The 14369-nt window shown below is 37.2% G+C and overlaps 3 protein-coding genes across 4 annotated transcripts; 2 read left to right on the plus strand and 1 right to left on the minus strand.

Moving 5' to 3' along the window:
• Positions 1-1884: 1884 nt before the first annotated feature.
• LOC149403594 (calnexin homolog) lies at positions 1885-5157 on the plus strand. 2 transcript variants are annotated; one of them, XM_089608884.1, is made up of 7 exons: positions 1885-1997; positions 2103-2225; positions 2329-2398; positions 3126-4255; positions 4344-4415; positions 4496-4612; positions 4714-5157. In XM_089608884.1, the coding sequence occupies exons 2-7, from the start codon at positions 2130-2132 to the stop codon at positions 4870-4872; spliced, it is 1644 nt and encodes a 547-aa protein (XP_089465010.1). In that variant the 5' UTR covers positions 1885-1997; positions 2103-2129; the 3' UTR covers positions 4873-5157. The 2 variants fall into 2 exon arrangements, with proteins under 2 accessions (XP_089465010.1, XP_089465011.1); XM_089608885.1 differs by having other exon boundaries at positions 2106-2225.
• A 2305-nt stretch (positions 5158-7462) lies between these two features.
• LOC149403595 (Ribosome associated membrane protein RAMP4) lies at positions 7463-8496 on the plus strand. Its single transcript, XM_089609171.1, has 3 exons — positions 7463-7637; positions 7908-8064; positions 8235-8496. The coding sequence occupies exons 1-3, from the start codon at positions 7635-7637 to the stop codon at positions 8279-8281; spliced, it is 207 nt and encodes a 68-aa protein (XP_089465297.1). The 5' UTR covers positions 7463-7634; the 3' UTR covers positions 8282-8496.
• A 115-nt stretch (positions 8497-8611) lies between these two features.
• Positions 8612-11639, minus strand: LCR (Galactose oxidase/kelch repeat superfamily protein). Its single transcript, XM_089609170.1, has 3 exons — positions 11341-11639; positions 9922-10596; positions 8612-9433 (listed from the first exon to the last, which is right to left on the minus strand). The coding sequence occupies exons 1-3, from the start codon at positions 11460-11462 to the stop codon at positions 8866-8868; spliced, it is 1365 nt and encodes a 454-aa protein (XP_089465296.1). The 5' UTR covers positions 11463-11639; the 3' UTR covers positions 8612-8865.
• Between the last annotated feature and the right edge of the window lie 2730 nt (positions 11640-14369).

The following is a 14369-nucleotide window of genomic DNA, read 5'->3' on the forward strand; positions in this document are numbered from 1 at the left end:
AACTTGTGATTATTCTTTGTTTTTATTTTAATTATTTCTGTCAATTGTTCAAACCATCTCCCATTTTCTTGGAATCAATTCGCAACAAACTAGATTAAATCGTTAACTTTTATAGTCCTCGTGGAATCAACACTCGTTCTTCCATTCACTATATTACTTGGCGATACGTACGCTTGCTTGTGTGATTTTATCGCAACAATCATCGGATAATTCGTAGGGAAAGAATCAAATCTTAGCTCTCTTATGCCTTATTTTTTTATCATTAATAACATCTAGGATAAAATTTATTAAGTTTATCATGCTCAATAACAACTTTTAAGCTGATACGTGAACGAAGTTTTGGGACATGTCGTTATGTATCGTGATTAAATTTGTTTGGTCTTGTTCATCTCTTTTATTCCCGTTTCAAAAGAATTTTAGGTTGTGTTTGGTAGTTAACTCAAAAAATTTTTGTTTTCTATTTTCTAATTTTTGTAGTTGTGCTGAAAAATTATTTTGCAATTGTTTTCAAAAAGCTGTTTGGTACAGTTTTCATTTTTATTTTTGAGAAAGTGAAAAAACTGGAAAAAGTGTTTGGTATAGTTTTCATTTTTGTTTTTGAAAGAATGAAAAGAGAAGATGAGGAGAAGGAGGAGAGAAGAGAATAATTTTTTTTTTTTCCAAAAACACATTTTATTTGTTTTTAGTTTTCTTTACTCTTTTACAAAACAACTTCAAAAATTTTTGAAATTTTTTTCCAAAAACTTAAACCAAACATGTTTTCAATTTTTTCAACTCAAAAATAAAAAAGTGTTTTTGAGAGGAATACCAAACACTACCTTACATACTCAACGAAATGTCCCAAAACATAAAAAGCGATGATAACAATTTTTCCGATAATTTTTTTTCCGCTTTTTATGTTTTTTTTCCCAATGCTTTTTTGATTAAGCTACAATTACAAATTGCGACGTCTCACATAGAAGAGAAGTAAATGAAAGAGAGATAATTCAAATGCTTTTGTGTCTCATCTTGTTATTACAAAGGACTAGTTTATTGAATAAATCCATAAGTATGAAATGAAGTATAACAAACAAATTCGTTCGGAACACATAACAATGCCATAGATTTGGTATTGTTTTCCTTCTATTAAGCTCTTAGAGCTTAGAATATATTTGCTCATATTGATAAGCCAGTGTACGTGGAATATAAAGATTCATACTACTCTTGGTAGATTTACTAAAATGAACTCATCTTATATTGATTTTTAAATGTTGGTTTTAGTTTACACTTTATTTTATCTTTTGAAATCGAAAATATATAGTCATAGTGTCATACCACGACACGACTATAAATGTTGAATGATCATTGTCTTTGTATATCAAAGCTTGGGATTTTTTATACTTCAGATTAATTAGATAGTTTTCCCTTTACCTAAATATTTTCAGCATTTATTATAATAAAATAATTTGAATGCGCTTTAATAAGGGGAAACTATTTTCGTGCATTATATTATACTTATTGTTGAATAAAATTCGAAGCTTCTCAAATGAAAACGAAATTCTTCATTCGTTGCTCTGAAATTTCTCAGAAATTTAAGATTTGTCCAAAATTTCCAATCACATGAGTCTAATCTATTTTCTAACAGACTTTTATAGCGTACGTTTCAGATCAACCATTCACCAAAATAAAAATATTATAATAATACTTCATTTCCTTTTATTTTCCGAAACGGCAAAAAGACGGAGTCAAACTCTAGATCCACTATATGCAAAAATAGCCACGTCAATTAATCCTACGTGTCAAAACGGAGCCAATTAAATGAGAACACGTGTACCATTCTACGTGGTAAGCCGAATCAGATGCGTGGCTGTGACGCTAGGCCGGTAATCTTATCGGCTGTTATATAAACTGACAAAGCTCGATTGCATCACAGAAACAGATCTTTAGTGTTAGATTACCAAAGAGATAGAGAGAGCGACTTGGTAGTGATCGTCTGAAACGCTCTGGTTCTACAACCGGTACGACAGATCTGTAACTTTAGACCCTGCTTATATATTTATTTATTGATTTACAGTTCTGAGAGTTTTCTGATTCAAGTTTGTGAATTTTGCATTTCTATATAGTAGGAGATCAGTGCTAGGGTTTCAGCAATGGCGATTCGAACGAGGAAGACGATGATTCCTCAGCTTCTGATGGCTCTGGTCATCGCTTGCTTTGCCTTTCAGATCAGATCTTCTGATGATACGGTACGACTCATCTTCCATTGATTTTTTTTTTTTTAAATGAAAACGAAGAAAATAAAATTCGACTAGGTTATTGAATTTGAAATGAACTTTTGCTTACTGGCAGGTCTTGTATGAATCATTTGAGGAGTCTTTCGAAGGAAGTTGGATTGTTTCGGAGAAAGACGAGTATAATGGTACGAGCTATTTTTGAACACTGTATTGCAGTAATGCTTATGAAGTTATGATATAATTAGATTAGATCTTGGACAACATTGATTCAGTGTCATTCTCATTCTATTTATGTACAATATCATTATCTATTATTAGTTCATTGTTGGAAATTTAGCGTTTCTGTTGTTGATCTTGCTTGAAGTTTTTCGATCTGCCAATCTAGGTTAGTTGACAAAGATGTAAACGTGTGATTGTGAGTGAGATTTCTTATGGATCTCATTTGTGTTCGATTTTTTTTCTATGAATAATCTCATTGTCAATGTGCCCGATTTTGGTTTATCTAAATATCATGTATCCGAATTGTAGGCAAGAGTTGTTCTAATATTAGCAGTTAAAAATTAAAATAGAAGAAAGCCATATGATTTTTATTTGTAATGTCGAGATTGTGGCAATATAAGCAAGTAACTTGATGCGTTTATGAACGTCATTTCCATTTTGTTTGGAGTTCTAATAGTTTTGCATACCCAAACCAAGTATTTTTTGCAAATCCGTTTGTTTTAAAGAAATGGGTGATATCTGTATTGCTGTGCATGTTGAATAAGAGTATTTCTCTATACCGTAATGGCCATGGGAAGCACATAGGACCACAGTCTTTTTATCTGGGTCGTAAATATCTATATTGTTCGTTGTTTTCTATGATTTTTCTGGTAGTTATAAACTAAATACTTTGGAAAATGTTTCTGAACTTAGGTGTGTGGAAACTCTCTAAGAGTGAAGGACATGAAGATTCCGGGCTTCTTGTGAGCGAGAAGGCCAGGAAATACGCCATTGTTAAAGAGCTCGACGAGGACTTGGATCTCAAGGAAAAGACTGTTGTCCTCCAATACGAGGTCCGACTTCAGAACGGGCTCGAATGCGGCGGCGCGTACTTGAAGTACCTCCGACCCCAGAGTGCCGGTTGGAAGGCAAAGGAGTTCGACAACGAGTCTCCTTACACCATAATGTTCGGACCCGACAAGTGTGGCTCGACCAACAAAGTCCACTTCATCCTCAAGCACAAGAACCCCAAGACCGGCGAGTTCGTCGAGCACCACCTCAAATACCCGCCATCTGTCCCCTCCGACAAACTCACCCACGTTTACACCGCGGTTCTGACCCCCGACAACGGGGTCCGAATCCTCATCGACGGCGAAGAGAAGAAGAAAGCGGATTTCCTCTCGTCCGAGGATTTCGAGCCCGCTCTCATCCCGGCCAAGACGATCCCGGACCCGGACGACAAGAAGCCCGAGGACTGGGACGAGAGAGAGAAGATCCCCGACCCGGAAGCTTCCAAACCGGAGGACTGGGACGAGGAAGCGCCGATGGAAATCCTCGACGAGGAGGCCGAGAAACCCGAGGGCTGGTTGGACGACGAGCCCGAGGAGATCGACGACCCCGACGCGACCAAGCCCGAGGACTGGGACGACGAAGAGGACGGCGAATTCGAGGCCCCGAAGATCGACAACCCGAAGTGCGAGACCGCCCCGGGCTGCGGCGAGTGGAAGAGGCCGATGAAGAAGAACCCGGCTTACAAGGGCAAATGGCACGCGCCTCTCATCGACAACCCGAGCTACAAGGGGATATGGAAGCCGCAGGAGATTCCGAACCCGGCTTATTTCGAGCTCGAGAAGCCCGATTTCGAGCCGATCGCGGCCATCGGAATCGAGATCTGGACGATGCAGGACGGTATATTGTTCGACAACGTTCTGATCGCCACCGACGAGAAGTTCGCCGAGTCGATCAGGGAATCGGCGTGGAAGCCCAAGTTCGATGCCGAGAAGGAGAAGGAAAAGGCCGAAGAAGCAGCCAGTGGAGCCTCGGAAGGTCTCTCTGTTTACCAGGTAATTTTCATTCTGTAATCCATTCTTCAATGGAACTTTAGTTTCGATTTATAAACTGAAAAAAAAAACCGTTTTGTGATCTCCGCAGAAGAAGGTGTTTGACGTTCTCTACAAGATAGCGGAGCTGCCTTTCTTGAGTGCCTACCACACGAAGATCATTGTGAGTTACTTTTTAGGAGTCTAATGAAGTAAAAAAAATAAATTATCGAACCCCTTTTAATTGTATTTTTTTTTTTACAGGATCTCATCGAAACGGCTGAGAAACAACCCAACATCACCATCGGTATTCTCGTATCAACTGTGGTCATTTTCTTGACCATTTTCTACAGACTCCTTTTCGGCGGCAAAAAACAACCGGTACGAACAACTCTTTAACTCCCCGAAATTATGCAGTTTTAAATAGTTTTCTAGATTTGGTTCTGTGTTTGAGAGCTCATCATTATCTTCGTGTTCTACAGGTTGTGACCAATGCTGCGGCGACAACGAGTGCAACGGCCTCGTCGGCACCGGAATCTTCTTCAAAGAAGGAAGGAAGTGGAAGTGACAAAGAGAATGAGGACGAGAAAGAAGACGCCGCCGCCGCTCCTCGCCGGAGGAACGTCAGAAGAGACGCCTGAAAACTCTTTTACAAGCAGAAGAAATTAAAAACTTGTAATTCGCGGGTTATTTTTGGAAATTTTTGAGAATTAGGACTTTTTAAAATGGCCTTATAGATTCTTGTTGCCCGTGCCTCGGTTCTGTGTTTTAGACAGTTTTTTTTTTGCAAACGAGTATAGTCGTGAAAAATGCCAGTCTGACTTATATGGTGATTTTTGTATTTGGGTTTTATTATCTTGCCTTTTGTTGGATACTAGACAATGGTAGTAAATTTTTATATGAGATGTGCCTTTCAAATTATAATTTCACGTGGAGATTTCCGCGTTAGCATGTCTGAAATCTAGTTCTAGTCATTTGCATAATTTGGAAAGTGTCTCACCTGTTGGATAGTTCTTTTATCACGGTGATGAAAAATATATTATAGGTTCTCACTGTGTCAAAATATTGTGATTTTTTGCATGAGCTGATAAATAAGGCTTTACTTATAATAAATTTGTACCTGTATAACAGATCATAAAAGTAAAATATAAACAAGCAACCAATCAGTTGATTAGCTTGACATTATACCAAACAGAATCCATTACTCATGTGCAGTTCGCCGAGCAATGATATCATGCATGTAAATGTATAAAACTCAGTTCTCGATCTGACAAAAGATAACTAACGAGTCATATTCGATTCCAAGACTGGTAAGAACATGAAGGATTAAATCTTAATCACTAATCGTACATCCAATACCATTTAAGAAATCTGCGTAGGACTTGTATCAAAGAAGTAATCAGACATATACAATGTGACTTTCTTTTGTCTGAATTTTCAGTTTGTAGTTAATTACCTATGCCTTTGATTTTGGTGCATATGATATAGTTGGTGAACAATAGTTAGATCTCATCTTATCTGTTGCAACCGAACATATGGCCGATGGACTATATACAATACTGTAATTTAAAAATTCACATTTAAAAGATTTTAATGATTACAGATCAAAAGAGATCTAAGGCAGGCTTTTTAATTCGACAAAAGACCAACGCACTAACTTCAAATCTTTTTTTCTTCGTTTCTTTTTCATCGTGACTATTAACTCCGATCTTCTATTGTTCTCTTTCTATGATGTATTAGACATAGAGTGGCTTTGATTTGAAGGCTCGGCTGTGGAAGAGATTTTGGGGCCTAAAAACTCCTTCGAAAGTACAACACTTCATGACGAGGAAAGGCGTGGAGTGTTTTCTTTACTACATGAACATGAATATATATACACACTATGGCAAATATAGTGATTTGATTATTCCTTTATGGCTCCAATTTTATTCATAAAAACCTTGATCTTCAGTATTTTGAATTCTTTTATGACAATATAAAAGTGTTTAAAATAAAATTTGGTGATATTTTTTTTTATCCAAATCTTTATCATTGATGATCTTCAGGTTCAATTCCATACAATGATACATGATTTGGCTGTATAAGATAACCTTTCTCTCTTTTTTTTTTTAATCTAACTCGAATAAGATTTCTCCTCTAAAAGAAAATATGCCAAATGTAATGGAACTATTATGCATACCTAATTGATGAAGACATTCATGTTGCGTGGAACTTTATTTTCTCACTATTGTCAGATTATCGAAAGAAATCAAACCTAATAAATTTACAAAATTGAAATATCACCGTAATAAATATTATGTCGTAACTTTTACGAGGTAAAAATGATACCAACCTAACCTACATGCGATCATACGGTCATGACGAACGCGAGAAACACAAAAGAGATTGATTGACGAGAAGAGAAGAATTTCACCACACCTAAACTACGTGCGGTGATACGGTCCGACTCATCCTGAGCATTGGAAGGAAGTGAAAATACCACTTCCGAGTGTGTCTTCCATTGTTTAACAGAAGTGGCTATTCCGTGAGGAATTTTTTTGCCTTCCGTAGGTTAACGGAAGTGGCATTTTCGTTAGACAATCTTTGATTTAATGGAAATGGTAATTTCCGATTTTTAATTAAAATAATAAATAACAAGAGACAGCGGTTATCAGCCGTTAGATGTGTAATTATCAACGGTTCATAATTTTTTTACTTAAAAAATAAAAATACAAATGACTAATGAGAATTAACGGAAGGAATACCTTCCGATATCATTCTTCCACTTTTAAAACGCTATTGTAAGAGTTCATTCCAATACCGTTAGTTACGAAAATAGTACTTCCGTAAGGCACAAAAAAAACAAATGAAAATGTTCCTTCTGCTAAATATCGTACCGTTAGTCCACCATGAGGTCCGACCCTAGATCGAACTACGGACGTATCTATATGCTAATTTAAAAACGCGATTAACAATAAATATATATATATATATATATATATATATATATATATATATATATATATATATATATATATATATATATATATGGGTTGACTTGACACTGATCAGCAAGGATCTGATAAATTATTGCAATTGTCACTTACACGTTCTTCACGTCGTGTCGTTCACGAGAGACCTACGTGACCGAGTCATACACACAGCTGTCACGCCAGCTAAGCAGCCTCGAAAATTCAAAACCAATTATAAAACGACACGTACTTAAATCTACGTGTTTGAGTTAAATTAGAGTTTGGAAGGTGACAATAGCGTCGGTGAGATTATCATTCAGTTTCCTCGCTCTGCTATATATACATACGCGACTCACGCGTTTTGCCGGTGAATATCATCATAATCCAGGACTTAGTTTTCAGAAACACAGAATCGAACCAGCGAGACGATCTTGAGCTTCTAATCGAAAACAATGGTAAATTATTTTCCTCTGACTACATTCCAAACCCTACTTCTTAGTTGTCGTTTTCGGATTTAGTTTTGAATTGAATTTATCAAGGATCGGTGAGGTTTTTCTTCGATCCAGTTGATTTGACCTTGAAATTAAACGTAATGTGTATACCGATTAGATCTCTGTGGTCAATTAAGGTCAACTTTGGCCATGTATTTGTAGATCAGCGAATTTATCCAATTTCCGATCACAGTTCTTAATTATTTTTTTATTTTAAAAAATTGTTATTCGCAGACGACTTCGAAGCGTTTGGCTGACAGGAAAATAGAGAAATTCGACAAGAACATAACGAAGAGAGGATTTGTGCCTGAGACGACGGCCAAGAAAGGGAAAGATTACCCAGTCGGTCCTATTTTGCTCGGCTTCTTCGTCTTCGTCGTTATCGGATCATGTAAATATCTTATACCTTAATTTCACTCTAATTTCCGGATCATGAGCTCGTTATCATATTAATAACTCACATTCACATTATTATCCGTGTGTGTGTTTTCTTTGTTTTATTAAATTAGAAAAAGAAATTGCTAATGTAATTTGTCTTTTTTTTTTGTGTGAAAAAAACAGCGCTCTTTCAGATCATCAGGACGGCTTCAAGCGGAGGCATGGCTTAAGCCTTTCAAAAGAAGATGTTTAGTTCGGAGCTTTTTTTTTTTTTTCTTTCTTTCTTTTTTGCCTAATTTGTTATTTAGCTGGCTAAGGTGATCAAAGTTTATACATAATACATGTACAAGGCCAGTGGTGAAGAACCCAAAATCTTTGTTATATGAGAAACAGACTCTTTTGAACTTGTGCTAATATCCAATCAAGTTTTTACTATTTTATTTTACTCCTCTCTGCTGTCGAGCAATTTGGTACAATATGAAATTATTCAAGTAAAACCGATTATGGACGTCTCAAAACGACTTTATAAACGAAAGTTGAAAATGTGGTTAGTTGGAAGACAAGATTTGCTCTTAATTTCTTGTGGAGATTTTTGCATCAATCCTTTCATATTGGTTGAAGACTTGGCAATAATAGGAATATATGCCAAATAAAAACAAAGACAACATTAGACTCCAACTCGAATAATATATATATTACAGACGAGGAAAACGTTTCATTATTTGAAAGAAAAAAAAGAAAGTAACCATCCATGCAAAATCCAAATACAAGAGGAGAGAGAGAGAGAGAGAGTGAAAAGACGAAAAAAAACAGTTCAAGGTGTGGCGGTGAGAGAAGGGTGGAAGGCGGTGGCGCAGGCGATCCAGTGCTTCTTCCCGGAGCGGGGAGGGAAGAGCTTGAGCCAATGGCGTTGCGCCACGTCGTAGGCGAGGAGGCGATTGGCGTGCCTGGATTTGAGGGAGAGCACGATGAGGCCGGCCTGGTTGCCGAGGCAAGTCATTCGGACGTGCTTGCCGTACAAGTCAAGGCACCACACGTTTGGCATTCTGTCCACCTCCTTCCACAGCAGAGTCATCCTCTGCAGCTCCCACACGCACACGCACGTGGCCGCGTTCCTCGTCACCAATCCCACCATCCCCACCCCTCTCCCTCCCCCGAGCCCCGCTAGCCCGCGGTCCGTCACCCCGCCCCCCGGGCACGGCACCGCGTACTCCCTCCAATCCCCGCTCGCCACCTCGTACTCCACCACCCCCTCCGGCGACCCCCTCATGAAATACACCGCCCCCTCCCCGCACACCGCCTGCGACCGTAGGTTCAGACACACCGGAACGCTCACCTTTCCCCTCACGTTCCCCCCCCCGGCCCACCTCCCCGACCTCGACCTGTGCCCATTTCATCCCCGGTTATAACCAACCAACCAACCAGTCAATCATTTTGGTTCACCTCCAAATTATTTTAACAGATAGATTAGTAAAACAGTCAACTTAAATGCTTGACATTGCTAAATACCCAACGTTTGGTTTATGAAAGTGACAATTTACGTCTGAAAGTGGCTATTTACCTAAGATTTATCAAACGTTGGCTATTTAGTAAAACAGACAGCTTAAACGTTTGACATTGCTAAATAGGCAACGTTTGGTAAATTTTAAGTAAATAGTCACTTTCAGACGTAAATCCTAAGTAAATAGCTAACGTTTAGTATATAAAAATGGTTATTTACCTAAGATTTATATCTGAAAGTGGCTATTTACCTAAGATTTATCAAACGTTGGCGTTATTTAGCAATGTCAAATGTTTAAGTTGGCTATTTTCTTAATGGACTACCGGTTATTTTATGGTTAATCAAACACCATTTTACGGTTCCTTTTACCTGTAAACCTCGAAGTCGCCGTCGCACCCGAGCCACACGATCTCGTACCCTCCGTCTGACGACGAGGCAGCCATTCCGACGGCGGCGCGGGACGAGGGTTTCGCGGGCTGGTCCGGAAGCTTCCGGAAGGCGCGGGTCAAGGGGTTGCAGACGTGGAAGCTCCGGCGGGCGGCGTCGTGGAAGCAGACGAGGCCGGCGGCTGAGGCCGCCGGAATATGGACGGTCTTGGCCGGAAAGAGGTGGTCGTGGTGGTGGTGCCATTTCAAGAGGGACGGGTCGTACATCGCGTTCTCTTGGGCGGTGGTGACGGCGTAGAGCCAGGGCATGACGGTCTTTTCGCGGGCGGCCTCGGAGCAGTGGCTCGAGAAGCTTCCGGAGGCGAGGAGGGAGTTCCATTTGTGGCAGACGGAACGGGACCGGAAGAAGGCCGCCACGGGAAGCCGAGCGATCACCGCCTCGAAAAGGTCCTCCGGAAAGTCCTTCCACACCTCTTGTTCCATCGCGGCCTCCGATTCCTCGGGCTTTGACTTTGACTTTGACTTCTCGGGCGAATTGGCCCCGCGGGTTCGGTCCTTGCGGGGCCGCTTGGGCTTGCTCGGCTCGAAGCTCTCCTCGGATCTCTCATTCGCCATTATCAGGGTGTAGTAATCGTCTACCGAGCCCCCATCGAAGCACCTGCGCAACGACAGAGAGAGACCGATTGAGAAATGAGCAATCACCTCTGAAATTTCTTATGAATAGCCTACAAGTAATATCTACTCTGTCAATCACCTTCCATAATATCAATATCTATACATACAATCTTCAATCTTTCCTTCACCTATGAGCTGTGGAATAAAAAAAATTTAAAGAGCTTTGCAATGAATTAAAGCTTAATTAGTATTATATGGATCATCAACAACAACATTAAAAAAGATTGATCACACCCATATTCAGCCAAGCCACATTGTTTGCTTAATTCACCATCAAATAAGAGAGATTTTGCACTCCATTTGTTTCTCAATTGGAAAAAAAAAACAAATAGTCCTGAAAATAGGTCTAAGAAAGACACAGAAGCAATCTAACTCTCAAATTCCGTTATCAAAGGTGATGAAGATATGAACTTTTTTAGAACCCACCAAACAGTGCCAGATTTTCAGTGAGCTCTTCGAATGAATTCACATATAACAAAAATCCAAATTCACGACGACTTCGAAATCAAACAAAATTAAACAAAACTGGAAAACAAAACCCTAGATCAAAGGGTGCGATTAAATAAACATCGAGTAACATAAGAGACGGAAAAAAAGAAAAAGAAAACAGAAACAGCCAACAATCGGTTATTCGATTGGGTATTAGCGTAGAAACAAAGCTGAAGCTAAATTAACCCAAATCAAATCAATATTCTAGAGAGAGAGAGAGAGAGAGAGAGAGAGAGACCCGTTGTGGTTGTTGTAATGGCGAGAGTGAGGCAAATGAAGGAGGAGTTGAGGACGAGAATCCAAGTAATCTTGGTTGCGAAGCTGAGCAATGAAATGTCTGAGCATTGCTTCAACTTCCATTAAAGCTCTGTGCTTGAGTGTAAGTGTTTCTCTCTCTCTTTTCTTCTCTTCCTCCGATGTCTAACCTTCTTCTTTCCTTAAACCCATCATTTCACGCGTCTCTCAGAGAGAGAGAGAGAGAGAGAAAAAGTGGATATACCGGAGTCTCTTTTTCTCTCTCGGTCTCTTTAACGAAGCACGGTTGGACAATTAAATCCCGTTTTTTATATTTAAAAACAAATTAATTAAATTTTCATGCGAATCTTATTGTCTTTTTTTTTTAGTCACCCATGTAGTAATTTTTTTATTTACCCTCCTTATTTATCATCCATTAGTTTTAGTTTATATTACATATATAATGATAAGAAGAAAATAAGAAATAAAATTAAGAAAGAAAGAAATAGGATTTTTAATCCAGTCGTATAAAATAAAATCGAGCTCGAATTAAAATTTTAATTCATCTACAAACTAGGATTTGAGTTACCTTCGGTGATTCACGGTTACTAGCCCGTAATTTTTTTTTTTTAGGACTATTGATAATCGCAACTTATATATTTATGATATACATGTAGGTCACTCATTGATATGTGAAATATTCGGTAAAAATAATTTTTTTTTCTCGTAGTATTTATCATTGTTATGTTGTTTATATTTTATATTATCAACGCCAAATTGAACTGACTCAAATGTTTGTATTCCCGCATTATTCGAGTTTTAAAAAATTATTATAGTATTTAATAGAAATTGTCAAGTAATATTATAATTAATAAATTTTGATAAACTTTAATTTTTTTTATTAATTTTAACCTACGTCCAAATCATGATAAATTGTTTTAGTAATTTTATTTTAACTTTGAGCAAGCACAAAAGCACGATATTAAAAGGAACACTCTAACCAACTAGCAATTTTGAAACGTTAGAATTTTTTGAAAGTTTTAATTAGCTAGCCATGACATATTAGCCTTTTACTCAAATGCCATTAATTATTTATTTTAGTAATTAAAAATTGAGTAACTACTTCCCTAAATACACACAATTAATTATTCCTCAATTCTTTTTTTAAAAAAAAAAATCGTTATAGTTTAGTTTCTTTTTCATTGAAAAAACAACTAAAATTGTTATAGCATCACAATATGAAAACGCATAAAGTTATTAACGATAATTAACAAATACTTACTGGTAATTTAGAAGTAAAATACATGAACACCATACAAAACAACATCTATTAACATTAATTAAAGAAAATTTATTGATGACTCAGAAGTAAAAAACTTGAATTCATACAAAATCATCGCTGATTAACAATAATTAACGAAAATCTATTGACGATTCTAAAGTATAAAACCTGAAAATCATACAAAATCAGTGTCAATTAATGTTAATTAACGAATATGAAATTCATGAGCTCGTGGTCCTCGTTCATTCGTGGCTGCAAGTTTATGATCCACAACAACCGAATCTCATCGGAATCTCTGGTCGTTGCCGCTGTAGCAGCCCCGAATCATCGCTCTTGGACCAAAACCCAATCTTGTAAAAAAAAAAAAAAAAAAACTCTAATCCCGAGGTCGAAGACTAATCCTGTCAAGGAACGTGGAGAGAGATCTTTTCCCAGAACAATAAAAAAATAAAAACTAATTCAATTGTAAGCATAAAGGAAATAAAAGATAATTGAGATCTATTTGGCTCACTAAAACTCTAAACCATTGAGAGAGGGACTTTAGTTATTTTAGATTATAATTAGTTGTATTATAGTATGGTGTAATTGAGCGGGAAAAATCCCTATTGGCTTAAGTTTGGCCGATGAGAAACTAAGTTTCATTTCTTTTAGGAGAGAGAGAGAGAGATAAAAAATTAGTTATTCGATGAGAAATTTACGGAATTCAAATTAAATAACGTGATTTTAATTTGCAAACTAGAATTATTAAATATTTTTTAAATTAAAAACACGGTTAAGGTTATAATCGAGATTAAAATTTTAATGGATTGCCACGTAAGCGAAATTGTATACAATTTTTTAAAAACATTTCAAACGTTGACTATTTTGAAATTTAAATGTTTTAAGTGGCATAATTAGTATAATTTCTCTATTACAAGTGAATTTGATAAATAGCGACTTTAGGTATTCACATCTACCATCATAAAAAGTGGAATATTATTTACATGCTGGTCCATTCGCACGTGTGGGAAGTGTGAATACAAAGACTATATTATGGTCAAGAAGACCATAGTCGAGAGAGGAACTTTTTTGAGCCAGCAAAGAGAACCATTTTTTTTTTTTTTTTGGGGAATCTAAGGACTATGGCTCTGATTTAATCTGAACCCTACATTTCCTTATATCCACGCACAAGGCATGATTGTCCCACCACTCTCTTTTTTCCTTCCCCAGTTTTATGATGATTTTTTTGTTGTTGCTCAAATTATGATGATTTTGTTAACATTACGGAAGTACCTATTCTTTCCCAAATAAAAAAAACTAAAACAAATTTTTTTTTTTGCTCAAATGTCATTATTACCCCTTCCACCATAATCAGTACTTACTATTACTATTGTCCCACCTTTAATTTTTCTATCATTTGCCCTTTTTCTTTTCTCCAACTAGTCATTTTTATTTTTTGTAATTAAAAAAATTCAGTGAATATCATCATAAGCTGGTTTTTTGACCAAATATCAGTGGGAGAGGTTCAGCTATAAGCTTCTGTGTAGTTTTTTTTTTCCCTTTCTTTTGGCCCAAATTATTTGGTGTGGTATGGGCAGTTGAAATCATTACCTTTACTTTCAAGGCAAAACTATGATGTTGATCACGCTCTACATGAAAGAAAAGAAAGAAAAAACAGACCCTTGAGTGTAAAAGAAAATCTTTTGAATTTTCATCCCAAATTCTCACTATGTCTTCTTCTACATATGTTTCAGTCAACACGGTACAATTTT

Source organism: Urtica dioica, chromosome 3 (genome assembly GCF_054948205.1).
Source record: "Urtica dioica subsp. dioica isolate 48M chromosome 3, U.dioica_male_clone48M_v1_H2, whole genome shotgun sequence".
NCBI lineage: Eukaryota > Viridiplantae > Streptophyta > Magnoliopsida > Rosales > Urticaceae > Urtica > Urtica dioica.